This window comes from Terrapene carolina, unplaced genomic scaffold, assembly GCF_002925995.2.
Source record: "Terrapene carolina triunguis isolate 2854851 unplaced genomic scaffold, T_m_triunguis-2.0 Scaffold714, whole genome shotgun sequence".
NCBI classification, from domain to species: Eukaryota; Metazoa; Chordata; order Testudines; family Emydidae; genus Terrapene; species Terrapene triunguis.
In genome coordinates, this window is record NW_020665065.1 from 20,491,010 (window position 1) to 20,510,140 (window position 19,131).

General features: G+C 56.0%; 1 protein-coding gene across 1 annotated transcript; it reads left to right on the forward strand.

The window, feature by feature from the left end:
• Positions 1 to 2,033: 2,033 nt before the first annotated feature.
• On the forward strand, positions 2,034 to 17,336 carry LOC112112211 (E3 ubiquitin-protein ligase TRIM62-like). Its single transcript, XM_024208027.2, has 3 exons — positions 2,034 to 2,458; positions 16,437 to 16,532; positions 17,292 to 17,336. The coding sequence occupies exons 1-3, from the start codon at positions 2,051 to 2,053 to the stop codon at positions 17,334 to 17,336; spliced, it is 549 nt and encodes a 182-aa protein (XP_024063795.2). The 5' UTR covers positions 2,034 to 2,050.
• Positions 17,337 to 19,131: the final 1,795 nt, after the last annotated feature.

Genomic DNA, 19,131 nt, shown 5'->3' on the forward strand with positions numbered 1-19,131 from the left:
TTCATCCTCCCGGGAAAAGCAACCCATCAGAGCTGCTGCAGGATGCATGCAGCACTCTCCCCCCTCCCCTCAGGAGCCCGAGGAGTTTTGGGTATGGGAGGAGGGAGAGGAGCAGCCCTGCCTTCCCTGGAGAGGCGGGTGAAGAGCCCTGGAGCTGCCTCCACCCAGGTGTGGGAAGGGGGAGAAGAGGAACCCACTGTGGCTACTGCCCTAGACCTGGAGGAGGGCTCAAGGGCCCCACAGTTGCAGGTGGGGCAGAGCTGGGAATGGGACTGGGAGTGTGGTGTAACTGGGACCCAACTGCCCTCACTTCCAATGGGGGAAAGAGGGGCTGGCAGAGCTGTAACTGCCCCAGCACTGTGAATGGGGGAGGGGCGGGGCTGGCAGAGCCAAAACTGCCCCAGGACTGTGTATGGGGGGGGGGCAGAGCTGTAACTGCCCCAGCACTGTGCATGGGGGAGGGGTGGGGCTGGCAGAGCCAAAACTGCCCCAGCACTGTGTTTGGGGGGGCAGAGCTGTAACTGCCCCAGCACTGTGCATGGGGGGGGGGGAGCTGGCAGAGCCATAACTGCCCCACCCTATGCAATGGGGGGGTTGGGGAGTGAGGAAAAAAACCCCGAATCATTTAAACCATCTGATGATTGTGGGGATCTGAGGCATGATTTTTGAACCTTTAGGGTTGGCAGCAGGGCGGGTGCACCCACTAAGCCACAGACAGTGGCGGGGTCTCAGGCAGGGGAAGCCCCTGAAATGGGTAACTAGAGCTGGACTCACTCCTTCCCTTTCAGGGGGGGTTTCCATATGTCAGAATGTGGTTTGGGTCCGATTTGGAACCAAGCCCCGAAGTTCTAAATTCCCGGGGGGGGGGGGGGGGGGCCCCAGCTGCAGGGCGAGGGTACTGCGCCTGGCTAGCACCCAGCAACCTGCCCGGCGGGCTGCTAGGAGCCGAGCGGGGAACCTGCCTGATTTCTGCGAGTTTGGGCGAAATGGAACCAGTCCCACGACTTCGCCAAATCAGCAAATTCCAACCAAACATTTTCCTCTTGGAATTTCCCCCGCCAGCTCCCGAGTGAGTCCGGACGCGTGTGGGCTGTGCTGAGATTGGGGGCCGCAGGGCACATGTAGGGGACACTGACCCCCGCTGGGCACAGCCTGCGCCTCCTCCTCCCCGCCCCCCGAGCAGTCAGCTGTGTGCTGCGGCCGGGTCCCATGCACCCCCCCCCCCGAATGGGGGGCAACTCCGAGCTCCCAGGGGGGCTGGGCACTGCAGGCTTCCCCGTGCCGAGGAGGCAGCAGGCGCCACACACGTGCAGGGGGCCGGCGGGGGGTGCGGGCTGCTTCCCGCATTGTTCTGCGGCCAGGGCCTCTTGCGGGCTCCGCGTATCGCTGTCAGGAGCGGACGATCCTCGGACGGGCCCGCCGCGTGGGCTCGGCTGCAGCCCGCGGCACCATGTCAGCGGGAGGAGCGCCCCCAGCCCGCCCCCGGCTCCCGGGATCCCTGCGCCTTTAGCCCCCTCCCCGCCCCCGCCCAGCCAGTGCGCAGAACTAGGAGGAAATTCCCCGGCCGCCGCCACTGACGAACGGGGAGAGCAGGTGCGGGGACACGGCGCGGAGCCCCGCGGTCTCCCTTTGTCCGGGCAGCTGCGCGGCGAGCCCCCCCGCCCCTGCCCCTGCCAGCGAGCCGGGCTTGGCTGGTTCCGCGCTAGCTGCTGCCGGCCGGCGCCGCTCCCCGAGCTGGAGCCGCGGGAGAGTCCGGAGGACACAGCGGGCCCGAGACCCCCCAAGGCAGCGCCCCCAGCTCGGGTCGGCCCCCGGGGGGTGTGGACACGAAGCGCCGGTGGCCGCCCGGCTCCGCGGAAGCAGGGACACAAAGGCTGGGCGTGGGCGCGCTGCGGGGGCGGACCCGCTCCCCGAGCCGGGGCCGGCTGCCCGGGGGGCGCAGCTCGGCGGCTGACCCCCGCCGGGGGAGGCGCGAGGAGCCCGTGCCGGGGGCAGAGCCGCTCCCGGCGTTAGGGCCCTGCGGACCCGCGGCGCCTGCCCCCCGGGCGCCATGGCCTGCAGCCTGAAAGACGAGCTGCTCTGCTCCATCTGCCTGAGCATCTACCAGGACCCGGTGAGCTTCGGCTGCGAGCACTACTTCTGCCGGAAATGCATCACGGAGCACTGGGTCCGGCAGGAGCGCCAGGGCGCCCGCGACTGCCCCGAGTGCCGCCGCACCTTCGCCGAGCCCACGCTGGCGCCGAGCCTCAAGCTCGCCAACATCGTGGAGCGCTACGCGGCCTTCCCGCTGGACGCCATCCTGCGCGCGCGGCGCGGCTCCGCGCCCTGCAAGGACCACGAGAAGGTGAAGCTCTTCTGCCTGACGGACCGCGCCGTGCTCTGCTTCTTCTGCGACGAGCCCGCCGTGCACGAGCAGCACCAGGTCACCAGCGTGGACGACGCCTTCGAGGAGCTGCAGGTGGGCGCCCCCGGGGCTGCCTGGGAGGGGCCCTGCGGCTGGGGCTGGGGGAGCGGGGCTTGCCTGGCAGGGCCGAGCCCCGGCCCGTCGGGCCCTGGCAGGGCTGGAAACAAGGCGGAGTCTGGTGGCACTTGACAGACGAACCGATGTATTTGGTCTTGAAAGTGCCAGCAGCCTCCTGGTGGGTTTTGTGGACACCGACTAACCCCCCCCCCTACTCAGTTGTGAATGTAAAACAATCGCTGGTGCCCCAGCACCTCTTTCATTACACACTGAGCTCTGCCAAAGAAGTGCCCCTAAGCTTTATCCCTGCGCTCAGCCTGGCTGCCCTGCTCTGAACCGGGCTCCCATTCCCCCTGCAGGGCGGTGCCTGCCCCCAGCCTGGCTCCAGAGCCCTCAGCCTGCTTGGCTCAGGCAGTAGCTCTCTACTGGGGCGGCTGACGAGAGCCCAGAGCCCCTGCCCTGTGCCAGGGGAGGGAGGGAGGGAGCGCCGTGTGGCAGGACCAGCATTAGCGCATCAGCCCTATGCTGGGCTTCTGCTGAGGGCACAGATGGTGCCACACGCCCCCCTTCTGTCCCTTCCCTGGAGGGGGCTGCCTTGTCTCATCCTCTACCCTCCCCTTGTTTCATTAACCACAGTTCTTGTCATCGGGGTTTCTAACTGGAGCCAGCCCCCCCGGGAGGGCCTGTTCCCCAGGCAGGGCCTGCTACGCTCCAGCTGCTTCACAAGGAGGGGTGGTGAACCCCTCATTTAACAAAAGGAGCAGCCAGCCCCTTTCTGAGCCATTTAGCAGGGATCATGCCCCCAAACAACCCTTAGCAAACTGGGCCTCCTCTTGACCCCATCCCCCACCCACAGTTCTCTTCTCACCCCCATCTGCCTGCTTTGCTGCACTGTGCATCCGTCTGAGCATGCATCTCAGCTCCCCTGGGTACCGTCCAGTGATTCAAATGGTACTTGACTTTAGTAACATTGTAAGTGAAATGGACTGGCCGTATACTAGCTCCCAGGATCCTGCGGTCCACAGAGCTACAAATACCCACTAGGAAGATGCCAAAGACCAAATGGTGCAAAAAGACCGATAGCCCTGTGGAATGAATCCACTTCCCTCTGCTGGGGAGTGATATGGCGTTCCTTCTACCCTGAGTGCTGCTGAAAGGGGTAGCAAGGTAAACAGCTTTCTCTCTAGTCTGCAGTGTACCATGCCTTGGGGTCCTGTGGCACCTTATAGACTAACAGATGTATTGGAGCATAAGCTTTCGTGGGCGAATACCCACTTCGTCAGACGTATTCACCCACGAAAGCTTATGCTCCAATACATGTTAGACGTATTCACCCACGAAAGCTTATGCTCCAATACATCTGTTAGTCTATAAGGTGCCACAGGACTCTTTGTTGCTTTTTACAGATCCAGACTAACACGGCTACCCCTCTGATAATTGATGCCTTGGGGGTGAGCAACAGAGGTTGAGATTTAAGATAGGGATGATTGAATGCCATGCTTCAGGGCATTCAATGATCACTTTTCAGGGGTCAGGAAGGAACTGTGTCCCTCCTGTGCAGCAATGCACAATTGGCCTGGGACATCATGAGGCTTTTCTTTCCCCTTCCTCTTGGAGCCTCAGGTGCCAGGATACAGGACATGATGGACCTCCTCTGTGTGACACCTTGCTGTGGAGGTTTTATTTGGGTAGATGTGAGTGGTCTGTGTTTACATCTCTCTCTGCTCTCAGTGACAAAGCTTGCTTGCCTCCAGGGCAAGAGGTGAGCTGAGCTTCCCAAACTTGAGACATCCATGAGCCTGTCTCCTGCATTTCCAATGGGTCACGTAGCCGGGAACAGTGCAGTGGATGGTTTACAACGCATGCTCTGCCAGTATCGTTGGAGGCATCATGTTGGGCAGAAAGCTGGAGAGCACATATCTGTTTGAATCTTTGGATTAATAATCTAGCAAGAGGGGGGCTGGGAGCTCGGTCTCCTGCTGCTTAGTACCCTTTGGGATTGTTAAAGCAAATTCCTCTTCTGTACGAATTGGACTTTAACCAGGGGAGCTGTTTTTTTTATGGCTATGAAGTGAAACTGGCTAAGCTCTCTGCCAGAGACCACTGACTCATCACTTCCCAGTTGATAGCAGCATTTATTGCCTTATTAAGGATACATCTGGCTGGGATCAGGGCAGCATGCAGCCTGAGATCTCAGCGATAGGGTGCAGTTATTACCCTCCCCCTCCAGAGTGGGGTCTGAACTGGCTTTAGGATCTTTGGGTCCCTGAACTATAGGTGGGGAAGGGGCTAGGGATGGTGGGGTGCTGGTGAAGAAAAAAGGGGTAGCCTGTGAATTGCCCAAAAAATCACAGGGCCTCAAAGAGTTGTGTGTGCTTTTGATTGTCCTAGGATGCCTGCAGGGTGGGAGATATATCTAATTGGGCTATGAGGGAAGGGGGGGGTTCAGGAGGGAGACTAGTGGGGGTTCTCCAGTGAGGACTGCTGATTATTTGGGAGTGGCCAAAGCACCCCTAGCATGAAGTTCCTGGGCTCATTCGTGATTCAGAACTGTTCCCAAATTCTTCCTGCGTATTATTCTCGCCCTATGGGTGGTTCGCCCACTGAGTTTGTGAAATCAGGTTCTTTACTGGTTAGCAGTAGAAGTCACATGGTATTGTTCCTGCTTCCTGATTGGGTGATTTATGTAACTAACCAGCAACTACCATGGATTTTGAAATCATTTCAGAGATCAAATTTGAAAATTCCCCTAGTGCTGGTTCTGCTTTGCACTGAGGGACCCCAGACTGAAAAGTCTCTTAGGAAGACAGACATTGCCAGGCCAAATCAGAACAGGGACCTATCTAGCCTGGTATCCTGGCTCTGACATGGCCAGTACCAGTTGCTTCAGAGGAAGGTGCAAAGAGACTTCAGTTATGGAATGACCTGCCCACAAGGGATATTTTTACCTAACTGCTGTCAGTCAGTGGTTGGCTGTTGCATGGAGCAGGAGGATTTATAGCCCTCATCCATATAAACCTCTCATCCTTTTTATTTAGGTCTCCTAATAAGTTCTTGAACTATGTGATATCTTGTGGCAGTGAGTTCCACAGGTTAATACTGTGCTGTGTAGAGAAATATTTGTTAGGATCCGTTTTAGGTTTTTCTGCCGTCCAGTTTTATGAGCTGCTGCCCTGTTCTTAGAAAGGGTGACTGGAGCTCCTCTTTCCAGGGAATTGAATGAGAGAGGATCACAAGGTGTTCACTCTGGCGTTGGTATACGCTGCTTTGCACTGCGCACTCTGCTCAGCCAGTGACAGGCAAATCGGCCTGATTTCAGAAGATATGTATTTTGCAAACATAAGTAGCTTCTGTCACTCAGTGAATCTCTAACAGGCTGGTCATCATGGCAACAACTGGTGACTATGACCTTACCTCAGGCTCTATCTTGCTGCATTTGATAGCTATTGGTATTTAGTAGCAGGTCTGGAGTTAGGGCTTTTGGTTGGGAAGGGGGGTGCTCTGGGAGACTGGGAATCCAAGGTTGGTTGGGGGCTGATTGGAGCTGGGAGGGGTTTGCCAGTCTCGTGGATCCTCTCTGAATCTGGTTGCCTTGCTCTTTGCTAGGTGGGGAATCTTGTGCCATCCCAGCACATGATGGTAGCTGTGCCTGGTTGAGCAGCTTCCTCCACTGCCTATGCTAGATTGAGCGGTTGCTTTGCATGGCTAGGAACGGCGACCTCTCCTGCTTGGAGAATCCAGATGGGGCTCCGGCCATTTCTCCTCTTGCCATAGTGGTGCGTTGGCACTAGTCACATTAACTGCGAAACGGCTGGGGGACTTGGCTGCTCAGAGCTCATATCGTATCTTAGGATTTTATCCTGCCACTCATCATGATAGTATCTGGACACCTTCAGTGTAAAATCAGTAGCAATAGTGAAGTCCCTAGTAGAGGTCTCTGGCATTTCTCCATTTTCAGGACCCAAACTCTGGCTGGGGGAGGTTTTTCTTTTTTTGCTGGTAGGGGCTTGTAGAGGGGATGTCGTGCTGTGTGTGTCATTCTTGTGGTGGAAAGGGCTTCTCAGAAAGGAAAGTTTTGCAGCCTTTCCTAAAGATGGTCCGATTCAGGATTTCCCCATTCTGCTTGGAAGATTGCTTTGTCCCCTGCCCAGTCCTGCGTGCTTTGTCCTGGGCTTAGCGCTCCACATTGTCCCTGAAAAGCACAGCTGTTACAGTAGTTCATGGATCAGAATTCAGTCATTGATGTAGCTGGGGGTTGGGCTATAAATTGTTTTTAAAATTAGGAACAAGGCGTTAAATTGGCATTGAAAGCGAGAGGGAGCCAGTGGAGAGACTGACCCACGGCGGCCTGAGCCGTGGAGAAGGTATGCAGCTGTATTCTGTTCCAGCAGGGATCGCTGACTGCCCCGAGAGGAATCTGCCCACCTCTCTGCTTCACATGCCCCCCAATGTGTACTGCTTCTGCTCCACCCGTGCTGCCCAGCCAGGACGAGATGCAGCACTGCCATTGGCTAGCAACCCCCTTGAAGCGGTAGCTTACATCTAGCATACATGCTGCAAGGCCAGGTAGCAGAGTTAGTCTTTGTTGCTTGCATCGCATGGTAATTGTGCATGTTGTGAACGCAGTCATGCCAGGGCCCTGCCTCAAAGAGCTTGCTGGTGCAATATAGACAGTGAAGGCAACAGTGGCAACAGTGAGATCAAGGCTCTAACAGTGGGATCTAATGAGAGGTTTAATTGGGGAGAGGGAGGCTGCTAAGGGATCTATATGGTGTTTGCAGGAGGAAATGGTCATTTTTCCATCAGAAACTGTCCCCTTGTTTCACCCAGGTGGTCCAGGTACAGTCGGGGGAAAGCGTTTCATTCTCCTTGTGCAGCAGAGAGCGCGGCGCCATCAGCCGGGGGGAGGATGTTCTCTGCCTGACTCCAGAAGCAGCTCCTCGGCCGCCCTGCTGGGCAGCCCGCTGCTCCTCCGATCGCTGTGGGCTTGAGCTGAAAGGCTCTTGTTCCTCCTCAATAAGGGCCCTTCCTGTGTCTCTATAGGACTGCATCTCAACCTGTGACTCATGCCTGTAGGTTCAGTATGTGGAGGGCTGGGAGTGGGGTTGGGCTGCTGGAATAAGAAGGTTGGCTATAGGTCAGGAGGGTCCAGCCAAGGGCATGCGTGGTGCCACAGACTGCAGCAGCTCTCCCTTGTGAGGGTGGTGTAGTCCCAGAGGCCTCCCGGCCTGCAGTGTGGCTTGGGTCAAGGTGGATTGTCGCATGCTGGCACCCACTGAACTTCGGGCCTGCCAGCTGCGCTTGCCATTGCACGTCTGCAGGCGGCCTGGGAGATTTAGCCATCTGATGGGATTTGGCAGGTGGCCTCTATCTTTGCCCAGCTGTCTTCCTGAAGCCCCCTTTCAGGCTGCTGAGCAGAGTTCACCTTGGGGAGCTGCAGCGCCGCCCCTCGGTCCCAGGTTTACCCACCCCCTGCAGCACTTGCATCTCAGCCATTGCAGCAGGGTGCTCGAGGATAACCCAAAGGGAAATGCGTCTGCATGCAAAGTGTGATCAGGAGCCTGGGTTGGGGAACGCCAGCTGCAGAGCGTGACCCTGGGAGCAGGTTGCCCAGCCTGCCTGGCCGCGCCTGGGAGTGGGGAGGAGCCGGAGTGGGGTTGGCACCGCCTGTTGGAAAACAGGCGGGGAATTTCTCTCTCTCTCTCTCTCCCTCGACATGGGGATTAGGGATGGCTTAGTGCCTCTGCTGAGCGCCAGCGGCCAGCTCCCCAGCCTTGCTGTCGGGTAATAATCTGCCTGACAATTAGCAGAATCCCGCAGAGGCCAGTACTAAAGGGAGGTGGCTACCAGCCCGGCCTGTGCTCTGCTACCAATGGGGCACGTTAACGGAGGTGTGCTTCCTTTGTTTGGGGTGGGGGGGTGTCAGTGCACTGGGAATAGCTCCCTGTCCCTTGAGGGGGTCTGTGCTTTAGCCTGGCACCATGCAGAATCAGCCTAATAGTGCCCTCCTGGGGGCTGTCCTAGCCCTGGGTGACAGACACCCCAGGGCCAGTGCACAGCAAGGATTCCCGTGTTATGGAGAACAAGCCGGGTGGGGTCTCATCTGAGCCCCCCATTCCTGGCTCTGCTGTGGCTGCTTTGTAGCTGCTCAGCCGCTGTCAGGGGGCCACAGAGCCGGCTTAACTCGCCTCCAGTGACTAGCCCCGGCCCAGGGGAGGCATTGAGCTGGCATACCTGGCTCTTCCGCCACCCCTGTCATGCAGCTGCTCGCAGGGGTCCTGCTGGCTGCTCTGAGTTACAGAGCAGCCCATTGGTGGCTGTGGAAGCTGCTATGAATTAGAACAAGGCTTGGGGCTGCTCTGATGTACACCACAGGCCAGCCCCCCCCCCAGCCTCCTCTTTCTAACGCCCTAGGAGGTGCAGCACTGAACCCCACTCTGGTCCCACCGAAATCCAGGCACGTGCTGCCATTGCCTGCCTGGGAAGCAGATCCCTGCCTAGCGCTCTTTCAACCTGGCTTGTCCCTGTCAACATGCACAGTGCTGGCCAGCCTTGGAGACCAGCACGGCGAAACCGCATTCAGTGCAGGCCAGGCCTGTGGTTAGCTTGGCTCTGCGCTGCAGGTTGGCTGGGAGCATGAGGCTTGAAAGCACTTTGCCTGGAGAGTTAATCTCTGTGAAGGGTATCTGAGCCAGAGGCCTAGCAAACTCATTACCTGTGTGAGTGCCCAGCAGTGGGCAGTCACTGATGGAGTAATAGAGACCAGCCATCAGGAAATCTTGGGCTTATAGTCTTCACTCAAATGCAGAGACGCATGGTGGCGCCTAGCTGTGCTGTGTGCAGGGTGGGGGAGATGGGAAGGGGCCGGCATCAGCTGGGTGAGGCTCTGGCCCAACCAAATTAACCAGGATGAGTGGGAGTCTTGAAAGTGGCCAGTGAGAAGCCTCCCTGCAGCAGCCGGGGTCTCCTGCTACCTCCATAGAGACCCTTGTCTCGCAGCAGCAGGAGTGATCCTGTCCCCACCCCCCGCAGCGCCCCGTCCCACCACCACCGATCCCCTGGGAGAATGAGTATCCTTCAGGTATGGTGGCTTTGTGCGAGAGCAGTGCTGCTGGCACAGCAACAAGCTCTCTGCTTGCTGGCTCTCAGCTGACGTGGTACCTCCCGGGAGATAGGATGATGTGTCATTAGCAGATGGCTGGGGGGTCCTGATTGCCCACCCCAGCAAACCCCCTTTTGCTGGCCCGGCTTCAGCCTCCTCCCCTCTGCCCCGGGGAGGGGGGATGGGGCTCGCTAATCAGCTGCCTCTCACTGATCTGCTGTGGCGGCAGAGCACTCTCTGCACAGCCCTCACTGAGCTGCCAGGAGGATCAGACGTCGATTGGCCTCGCTCCGCAGACGGTGTTAACGGGGACCCTGGCATGTGTCGGCGGCGCTCGAGGCAGGGAGATGGAGCGTGGTGCTGGAACGAAAGGGCTTGTTGCTTCTGCACGTCTTGATGGGAACATGACAGCGAGCGGCGCGAACACGCATAGGGGAGGTGGCGCCAGGAGCCTGTTGCTTCCTCAGCAAGATTCAGCCCTGTGGCGAGTGACCGCACTGCTGCCAGCACCATAGAATCATAGAATATCGGGGTTGGAAGGGACCTCAGGAGGTCATCTAGTCCAACCCCCTGCTCAAAGCAGGACCAATTCCCAACTAAATCATCCCAGCGGGGCTTTGTCAAGCCTGACCTTAAAATCCTCTAAGGAAGGAAATTCCACCACCTCCCTAGGTAACGCATTCCAGTGCTTCACCACCCTCCTAGTGAAAACGTTTTTCCTAATATCCAACCTAAACCTCCCCCACTGCAACTTTAGACCATTGCTCCTTGTTCTGTCATCTGCTACCACTGAGAACAGTCTAGATCCATCCTCTTTGGAACCCCCTTTCAGGTAGTTGAAAGCAGCTATCAAATCCCCCCTCATTCTTCTCTTCTGCAGACTAAACAATCCCAGTTCCCTCAGCCTCTCCTCATAAGTCATGTGCTCCAGCCCCCTAATCATTTTTGTTGCCCTCCGCTGGACTCTTTCCAATTTTTCCACATCCTTCTTGTAGTGTGGGGCCCAAAACTGGACACAGTACTCCAGATGAAGCCTCACCAATATCGAATAGAGGGGAATGACCACGTCCCTCGATCTGCTGGCAATGCCCCTACTTATACAGCCCAAAATGCCGTTAGCCTTCTTGGCAACAAGGACGCACTGTTGACTCATATCCAGCTTCTCGTCCACTGTAACCCTTAGGTCCTTTTCTGCAGAACTGCTTCCTAGCCACTCGGTCCCTAGTCTGTAGCAGTGAATGGGATTCTTCCGTCCTAAAAGCAGGACTCTGCACTTGTCCTTGTTGAACCTCATCAGGTTTCTTTTGGCCCAATCCTCTAATTTGTCTAGGTCCCTCTGTATCCTATCCCTACCCTCCAGTGTATCTACCACTGCTCCCAGTTTAATGTCATCTGCAGACTTGCTGAGGGTGCAGTCCACACCATCCTCCAGATCATTAATGAAGATATTGAACAAAACTGGCCCCAGGACCAACCCTTGGGGCACTCCGCTTGATACCGGCTGCCAACTAGACGTGGAGCCATTGATCACTACCCGTTGAGCCCGACGATCTAGCCAGCTTTCTATCCACCTTATAGTCCATTCATCCAGCCCATACTTCTTTAACTTGCTGTCAAGAATACTGTGGGAGACCATATAAAAAACTTTGCTAAAGTCAAGGAATAACACGTCCACTGCTTTCCCCTCATCCACAGAGCCAGTTATCTCCTCATAGAAGGGAATTAGGTTAGTCAGGCATGACTTGCCCTTGGTGAATCCATGCTGACTGTTCCTGATCACTTTCCTCTCCTCTAAGTTCTTCAGAATTGATTCCTTGAGGATCTGCTCCATGATTTTTCCAGGGACTGAGGTGAGGCTGACTGGCCTGTAGTTCCCCAGATCCTCCTCCTTCCCTTTCTTAAAGATGGGGACTACATTAGCCTTTTTCCAGTCATCCAGGACCTCCCCCGATCGCCATGAGTTTTCAAAGATAATGGCCAATGGCTCTGCAATCACCTCTGCCAACTCCTTTAGCACCCTCGGATCCAGCGCATCCGGCCCCATGGACTTGTGCTCATCCAGCTTTTCTAAATAGTCCCGAACCACTTCTTTCTCCACAGAGGGCTGGTCGCCTCCTCCCCATGCTGTGCTGCCCAGTGCAGCAGTCTGGGAGCTGACCTTGTTCGTGAAGACAGGGGCAAAAAAAGCATTGAGTACATTAGCTTTTTTCACATCCTCTGTCACTAGGTTGCCTCCCTCATTCAGTAAGGGGCCCACACTTTCCTTGACTTTCTTCTTGTTGCTAACATACTTGAAGAAACCCTTCTTGTTACTCTTCACATCTCTTGCTAGCTGCAACTCCAAGTGTGATTTGGCCTTCCTGATTTCACTCCTGCATGCCTGAGCAATAGTTTTATACTCCTCCCTGGTCATTTGTCCAATCTTCAACTTCTTGTAAGCTTCTTTTTTGCGTTTAATATCAGCAAGGATTTCACTGTTACGCCAAGCTGGTCGCCTGCCATATTTACTATTCTTTCTACACATCGGGATGGTTTGTTCCTGCAACCACAATAAGGATTCTTTAAAATACAGCCAGTTCTCCTGGACCCCTTTGCCCTTCATGTTATTCTCCCAGAGGATCCTGCCCATCAGTTCCCTGAGGGAGTCAAAGTCTGCTTTTCTGAAGTCCAGGGTCCGTATTCTGCTGCTCTCCTTTCTTCCTTGTGTCAGGATCCTGAACTCGACCATCTCATGGTCACTGCCTCCCAGGTTCCCATCCACTTTTGCTTCCCCTACTAATTCTTCCCGGTTTGTGAGCAGCAGGTCTAAAAGAGCTCTGCCCCCAGTTGGTTCCTCCAGCACTTGCACCAGGAAATTGTCCCCTACACTTTCCAAAAACTTCCTGGATTGTCTGTGCACCGCTGTATTGCTCTCCCAGCAGATATCAGGGTGATTAAAGTCTCCCATGAGAACCAGGGCCTGTGATCTAGTAACTTCTGCTAGCTGCTGGAAGAAAGCCTTGTCCACCTCATCCCCCTGGTCTGGTGGTCTATAGCAGACTCCCACCACGACATCATCCTTGATGCGCACACTTCTAAACTTTAATCCAGAGACTCTCAGGTTTTTCTGCAGTTTCATACCGGAGCTCTGAGCAGTCATACTGCTCCCTTACATACAATGCAACTCCCCCACCTTTTCTGCCCTGCCTGTCTTTCCTGAACAGTTTATATCCATCCACGACAGTGCTCCAGTCATGTGAGTTATCCCACCAAGTCTCTGTTATTCCAATCACATCATAGTTCCTTGACTGTGCCAGAACTTCCAGTTCTCCCTGCTTGTTTCCCAGGCTTCTTGCATTTGTGTATAGGCACTTAAGATAACTCGCTGATTGTCCTGCTTTCTCAGTCTGAGACAGGAGTCCTCCCCTCTTGCGCTCTCCTGCTCATGCTTCCTCCCGGTATCCCACTCCCCCACTTACCTCAGGGCTTTGGTCTCCTTCCTCCGGTGAACCTAGTTTAAAGCCCTCCAGCTTTGGTCATGGCCACCTGGCCATGTACAGGTGATGGAGAGCCGTCAGCGCGGAGCCTGCTGTAGCACTGGCTCCCCGGAGCAGACGAGCAGAGCTACGGGGGCCAGGCAATGAGAGCGAGGAGAGGCCTCCCTCGTTGGCCAGGAACAGTGATCCTAGCTCCTGGCTTTTCCATTGCACCCCTCAGTCCCCTGCCTTCTAGTAGCTGTACAAGTATAATACTTCTTCAAGGGCAGTGTTCTAGTAATTGCACTTTTCACTCCAGCTCTCGGAGCACTGTACAGAGGAGGTGAGGATCTTATCCTCATTGTACAGATGCAAAAACTGAGGCACACAGCAGCAAAGTGACTTGCCCAAGGTCACCCAGAAGGCCAGTGGCAGAGCTGGGAGTAGACCCCAGCTCTCATGGGTGTCAGGTCAGTGCCCTGGCCATTAGGCCTCACTGCTTCTAAATAGTTCTGTTGCATTGTAGCTGTATTGTTTAAATAATTAACTTTCACCATCTCCCCCTTTCTCTGCTAGTTTAGTTCCCTCCTTCTGCTGCACATCTTGGTTTGAAGGCTTCCTCCCTTCCCTTCACCGCACCCTCCCTCTCTGGTCTCTCTTTACGTGAGGATAATGCTTCCCTCTTCTCCCCTGTTGTTTTCACAAACCGTGGCTGTGCACATACAGGTGCTACAGTCCTTGGCAGGGATCAAATCGGTGACAGGTCCCTGCCCCTGGAGCTAACAAGCAACTCTGCCGGCTGCAAGTAGCAGGCTGTCAGTCACAGAGAGCAGCCCATGCTCTAACAGCTAAGCCAGGGTGGTGCATTATTGCCCAAGCAGACGATGATGCGGCGTGCAGAGCCCGCTGGTGACCGAGGTTCCTGCGTGTAGGGCCATGGTATGATACGTTATGGTTTTCTTTCAGCTTTGCTCCCGAGACCCCCGAATCCACAAGGTTGAGCTTCTGGAAACCCTGTTCCTGGCTCTGGAGTTTGTCTCCTTGCCCGCACTGCCACACCTCGGTATCACAACCGTGCTGTGCCAGCGAGCGTTAGCTGCAGGGATTAAGGCAGGCTGGTGCTTGCAAGGCAGGCGTAGGGATTCCTGCAGCCCCAAAACCCTCACTGTGTTTGCTTCAGCCCAAGTCCCTTCCTCAGCTGTCCCGGCACACGTTCTGGCATGCAAACCACTCCGTTCACAGCCTGACACGGGATCTTCCCAACCCACCCTGGCTGCCCACTGGGGCCGTGAGGATCCCCTTTCCTGTGGGAGTTTTGCTAATGGCCCAGCTGCCCTTTGGCTGCTGTCCTGGAGCCCCAAAGTGTCCTCTGACCTGGCCATGGGAAGTCTGAGAGGTTAAGGCCAGGTCTATGTACACCTCTGCTTTAACCCAGGTGGTACTGCCCCACGTCTCAGGGCAGCAGGGAGGCTAAATCCATCGATGCTCGTGCAGCACTTTGAGCTCCCCAGAGGAAGGGCATTGGGAAAGGGCGAAGTGTTGTGAGATCTTTGATACAACCTTCGTTTCCCCCCTGCAGCTCCAGGGAGACGGGCAAAACCTGGGAAATCAGAGGCCCATACGTTCGGTAGAGTGGGCCTGATTCTAGGGTCGCTGCCTGGCTCTGCAGACCTGCCAGCATTAGGAGGGCTTTGGGCTCCGCGGGCGCAGTGTCCCATGCTGCGCTGGCTGGTGGCACCTTGCAATGGTCTGCCATGGCCAGACTTAAGCACACTTCAGTTCTGGGGCCGTCTGAGCATCAGGGCTGGAGTAACCCGGAAAGTATTTAGCAGGCTCCTTTTACAGGACATAGAGTTGTTTTGACTAACTGTAAGCATTCTGATGGAGCGTGTGTGGGGGATGTTGAGGGGTTCTGTATTTGTGGGGGTGGGGAAGTGTGTGTGTTAAGGGGTGTGTTTGGGGGGGGTCTGTGTGGGAGGATATGGGGGATATTGGGGTGGCTGCTCCTGGCCCCTGCACTTGTCTCTGTTCTGAACATGGCCCCTACTGCGCCATCACACTCCGTTTGCCCAGGCTCTGGCCAACCCCCCCGTCCTCCCGGTAGATGCTACAGAGTGGGCGTGAGTGACTGTGGCAGAGAGCACAGAGCTGAATTCCCTCCTACATTGAACGGGGCCCACACACATCCCAGCACTGACTGCCAGGCTGGAGGCCTGTCACAGGCCCCTTCTGCGACAACCACCCGAGCATCACATTGCAGTAGGCGGGGCCCTCCCGGGGTGAAGCAGCCCTCTCCTGGCTCTGACTGTGCTGTGGGGAGACGGGCTAATGCCTCAATACCAGCACTAGCCCTTTGGCACTGAGCACATCCGTTGGCTCCTCCGAAATCGAAAGCTGTAGTGCCTGAAATGGGTCAGATCCAGCCCGGGGGGTTCCCCTCCATCCTCACTGCAGCTCACTGCCCCCAGGAGTGGGGTCTCCTGTGCAAGGCGCTGCCTGCCAGGGAGCATGCTCTGGCACCTGGGCTTGGCATGGCATGTCCTGCACTGATGGCTGGTGAGGGGGTTGGCTGTGTGGCAGCCAGAGAGGGGCGCTTGTCATGGCTGCTTCTCCCTGAGTGCAGGATGGGCCGCTGCTCCCCCATCATGCTCTGGCTGCGATTTCCATCGCTGCCGTGGGGATCTGGGCACAACATTCCCAGGGCCCACAGGCTGCTTTGAACATCACAGCCTGTCCAGCACTGGTGAGCCGAGTGTGCACGGGGGGGGGGAGTGAGGGACTGGATTGTGGGTGCCAGCACTGCACACCCCAGCAATGGAGGCTCTTCCTTGCTCCCCCATGCGTTCTCTCTGGCTCCCCCATTGATAGATCCCGCCCCATCCATAAACCTCTGCCCAGACTCTCCGATGGGGTGGGTGTCCATCACAACAGGTTGGTCACCTGGGAGCCTGGAAGTCTGAGCTTGTGGAGAGTGAGGGGATGGGCTAGGAGAGAAGACAGCTGTGAGCACAGCAAGGCAGTGTGATCTAGTGGCGTGAGCACTGGGCTGGCTGCCCAGAGCTCGTGGGTTCGAGCCTTGGCTCTGATGTGGCCTTGGACAAACTGCTTCCTCTCTGTAGGATGGGGCTCTTGATCCCTACTCAATCCCGGGCGAGGGGGACAGAAGGCTGGCAAGCCTGTGCTGAGATCTGGCTGGGTAAAAGTCCCTCGGATTTATTAAAATGCTCTGGATCCACATCAGCACCTAACAGTCTCCGTATTCCTTACTGCCTTGAAAGGTGCAATGGCGCACGAGGTCGCCTCTCTCCTGAGTGGCTCTGGGGCTCGTAGCTCAGAGAACCCGCCCCGCCCGGAGCAATGAGGCCGGGTGGCTCTGACCTTGCCTGACTGCTCTTTGTCTCCTCGCCTTGTGTTTCAGAGAGAACTGAAGGAGCAGCTCCAGGCACTGCAGGACAGCGAGCGCGGCCACACGGAGGCCCTGCACCTGCTCAAACGCCAGCTAGCCGAGACCAAGGTAACCGTGTCGCCGGTGCAGAGCCCCCCCAGCTGTGGCCTGTGGAGATGAAGGTCCCAGCGAGCTTGGGTGTCTCAGACTGGGAGGAGCTGCTGTCCGTGGATGGGGCGACAGACCTTTCACAGCCTCATTCTCCCCCACCCCCCACCATCTCCAGTCCCCGTCGGCCTCCAGACAAAAGCCCAGCTCCCTCCAAACCTGGAGGCTTGTGTACCGGCGGCTGTGGGGTGTACTCCCAGGAACTGCAGACTAGAGGATCTTGGGCCAGATCATCAAAGGTATTCAGATGCCAAACTCCTACTGAAGTCAATTGGAGGTTGGTGCCTTAATACCTTTACCTGGTCCCTAGAGACCAAGCAGACCTGTTAGGTCCCATCTGCTGGCCAACGCAGGGCTGTGCCTATTGGACCATTTTCTCGTGCTGCACCCGCCTTGTTCCCAGTGTCCCAGCGGTAGGACCTTCCCTTGGGCCGGTGACGCCACAGCCCAACTGGCCATGACAAATCTAGAAAGCCACCTGCTGTGGTTGGGCGTCACTGCCCCAGGCTGCCGTGCCCTGATGTGTGCCAGGCCTGGGGGGCGGCTCAGGAGTGCAGCCAGAGGCCTTGCATCATGTGCATAGGCAGCAGATGTTTACTCTTCACTGGCCTGCGGCCCTTGGACTCCTGGTGATGTCTGTGCCTCGCAGTCCAGAGGAAAGTGCCCTTGCTGCCCCCCCTTTGAGCGCCTCTTGTGGATCCCTTTTGCTGTGTGTTACAGGAGGGCCTAGAGGCCCTGGCTGAAATCAAGGCCCCATGGTACTAGGGCCTCCCCAAAAAACTTAGGCCAGCTCCACAAAGCTAGTTCGGGTCCTACCGCTGTCTGAAATCAGTGGAAGTGAGGAGCCTAAATGCCACTGTGGCTCTGAGCTTGCAGTGTAAGCAGGTGAGGCAGACAGCGGGCGGGACAAGGGCGGTGCTATGACCCCATGTACAGATGGGGAGGCAAGGCCCGGAGAGATTAATGGCAGAGGATCATGTGCCCCCACCCAGCAGCTCCTCTTGTTCTCTGCAGCTGGGAGGAGGCTGTGTTTGTCTCCACACCAGCTGCTGGAGGCTTTGTACTTGTGACTTGCCCAAGGTCATGCCAGGAGCCTGTGGCACAGCCAGGAATTCAGCCCACACCTCCTGAGCCTCAGGATCACCCTTCCCCTGGGGTGGGAGAGGTCAGCCTTAGAACTCCTCCCCGGCAGCCGCACTGCCCTGGGCTTCCCTTGCTTCCTTGCGGGGGCTGTTTATGTGAGAAACGCCTCCCATTTCTCCCCAGTGCTTTTATGAAGTCGTATTTCCGATGACAGCCAGATCTGGTTCCCTCCGCTGCAATGGCTTATCCATCACTCGGCTTTTTTTTAATGATCTGTTTTTATTTGACTCCTTATTCTTCCCGCTTGCTTTAGTGGTTATTGGAAAGGTGACTTTTATTCCTGGAGAGGCTGCCATTTCTTTCAGTGGCAGCTTAATTGTCTTTCTCAAGCAGCTGGTGATAGAGGCAAAGCGGATGGTTTTTAAGGGGGCAGGGTGAAGGGCCCTTTTATTTCAGCCGAGAGCTTTTTATTGAAGGTAGATGCACCCCGGGGGCATTTTTGTGGAAATGGAGCTGGTGCGTTTAAAGCAAGTGTTTCCCTTCAGGGGAGTGGCTGCTTTGAAGTGGTTTGCCCTTCTCTGAAAAGGGCTCTCTAGCCTTGCCTGCAAGTGTGAGTCTGATCTCCGTGTGTGTCAGCCCTTCCCAGACCCGCTGCAGGGTGAGGTCTCTCCAGCACTGCACCTGCCTGACCAGTTTGGCTGGAACCTGGCTGGGTGCCATTAGCCCAGGCATTGCACCTATTTTCCACTGTGTCCCACCCCACTGCGGCTGACCACACTAACTAGGAGAGGAAGAGGGACTGGTATTGCCACAAAGAATCATGAGATTGGCTTAAAAATCATGAGATTAAACAAAAATAATGTTGGGTTCACTTTATTTATGTGAAAAGCAACAGAGGGTCCTGTGGCACCTTTAAGACTAACAGATGTATTGGAGCATAAGCTTTCATGGGTGAATACCCACTTCGTCATGCGTCTGACGAAGTGGGCACTCACCCACGAAAGCTTATGCCCCAATACATCTGTTAGTCTATAAGGTACCACAGGACTCTCTGTTGCTTTTTACAGATCCAGACTAACACGGCTACCCCTCTGATACTTTATTTATGTGGTGGTTTCTGAGCTTTTAGGAAGCATTTAGGTCACGTTTTCATGCTTTTTTTTCCCACAACTCCTGGGACCGGAAACTTACTTATTTTTAATGGTGACAGGTTTCAGAGCGGAGCCGTGTTAGTCTGTATCAGCAAAAACAACAAGGAGTCCTTGTGGCACCTTAGAGACTAACAAATTTACTTGGGCATAAGCTTTCGTGGGCTACAGCCCACTTCATCAGATGCATGAGGTGAAAAATACAGGAGCAGGTATAAATACATGAAAGGGTGGGGGTTGCTTTACCAAGTGTGAGGTCAGGCTAACGAGATAAATCAATTAACAGCAGGATACCAAGGGAGGAAAAATAACTTTTGAAGGGGTAAGAG